Source organism: Egretta garzetta, unplaced genomic scaffold (assembly GCF_000687185.1).
Source record: "Egretta garzetta isolate BGI_Z169 unplaced genomic scaffold, ASM68718v1 scaffold2079, whole genome shotgun sequence".
NCBI classification, from domain to species: Eukaryota; Metazoa; Chordata; class Aves; order Pelecaniformes; family Ardeidae; genus Egretta; species Egretta garzetta.
Genome location: NW_009260757.1, coordinates 4,504 through 5,736, shown reverse-complemented (window position 1 = coordinate 5,736; position 1,233 = coordinate 4,504). Strand labels below are relative to the sequence as shown.

Genomic DNA, 1,233 nt, shown 5'->3' with positions numbered 1-1,233 from the left:
CCCCCCCCCCGCCGGCGCCCCCCCGCCGTCCGCCGCCCGCACCGTCACGTTGTACTCCGACACCTCCTCCCGGTCCAGCTCCTCGGCGGTCACCACCCGGTAGTAATTATCAAACGAGCTTTCCAGACGGAACGGCAGGCGCTCCCCGATGCTGCACCGCACCTCCCCGTTCGCCCCCGAGTCCTTATCTTCGACGTTGAAAATTGCGATGACTGTCCCCAGCGGTGTATCTTCTGGGACCGGACTGAACACAGACATAATGACAATCTCCGGGACGTGGTTGTTTATGTCAGAGACCTTGATGAGAACCTTGCTGTGGGACAAGAGTCCGCCTGCGTCCCGGGCTTGAACATCCAATTCGTACAACTCCTGTTCCTCGAAATTCAGCTTCTCTGTTATCTCAATTTCTCCACTTTCCGGATCCAGTTTAAAAGTCTTAGCGAACTTCTCCGGGATTTTAAAGAACGAGTACCTCACCTCGGCGTTTGGTCCCTCGTCTCTGTCAGTCGCTCTCACCTGCAACACCCGACTTCCCACGGCCACGTCTTCTCTCACGGTCACCTTATAAACGGGTTGCGTAAATTCCGGAGCATTGTCATTTCCATCTAAGACAACGATTTGGATTGTTGTCGACCCCGATCTTACAGGATTGCCACTGTCCGTGGCTGTCAGGATCAAATAATGAGCAGCCTGCTGTTCTCGGTCCAAAGATTTCACCAATATTAATTCCGGATGTGTGATACCGTCACCTCCGTTTTTCACGTCCAAGGAGAAATAGCTGCTCTCGCTACACTCGTAATTCTGTAAAGAGTTTACTCCTGTGTCGGGATCTTGAGCTGTCTCCAACGGGAAACGTGTGCCTGGTGCAGTATGCTCGCTGATCTCTAAGACGCTGTTCCTTACCGGGAAGTTCGGCGAATTATCGTTAATATCCAGTATTTCTACCTCCCCTCTGTAAAGATTCATGGGATTTTTTACAAGAATCTCAAAATTTAGAACGCATTTAGGAACAGCAGCGCATATCTCCTCTCTGTCCACCCGCTCCTTGATAGATAAGTGGCCGTTCTGCAAGTCCAAAAAAAAGTACTGCGTCCTACCTGTGTCAAAAACGTGGACGCCGCGGTGGCGGAGCGCCGGCAGCTCCAGCGCCAGGTCCTTGGCCACGTCGCCCACGAACGAGCCCTTCGGCATCTCCTCGGGAACCGAGTAGCGCAGCTGCCCCCACGCCGCCCC

The 1,233-nt window shown here is 53.8% G+C and overlaps 1 protein-coding gene across 1 annotated transcript in view; it reads right to left on the bottom strand.

The window, feature by feature from the left end:
* The window catches only part of LOC104132646 (protocadherin gamma-B2-like), a gene marked incomplete at both ends in the record, with an annotated part of 8,919 nt that extends 7,686 nt beyond the window's left edge, over window positions 1-1,233 (bottom strand). Inside the window, one exon of the mRNA XM_009645956.2 lies at window positions 17-1,233. Coding sequence (XP_009644251.2) covers window positions 17-1,233 — 1,217 coding nt within the window. The remainder of the gene's footprint in view (window positions 1-16) is intronic.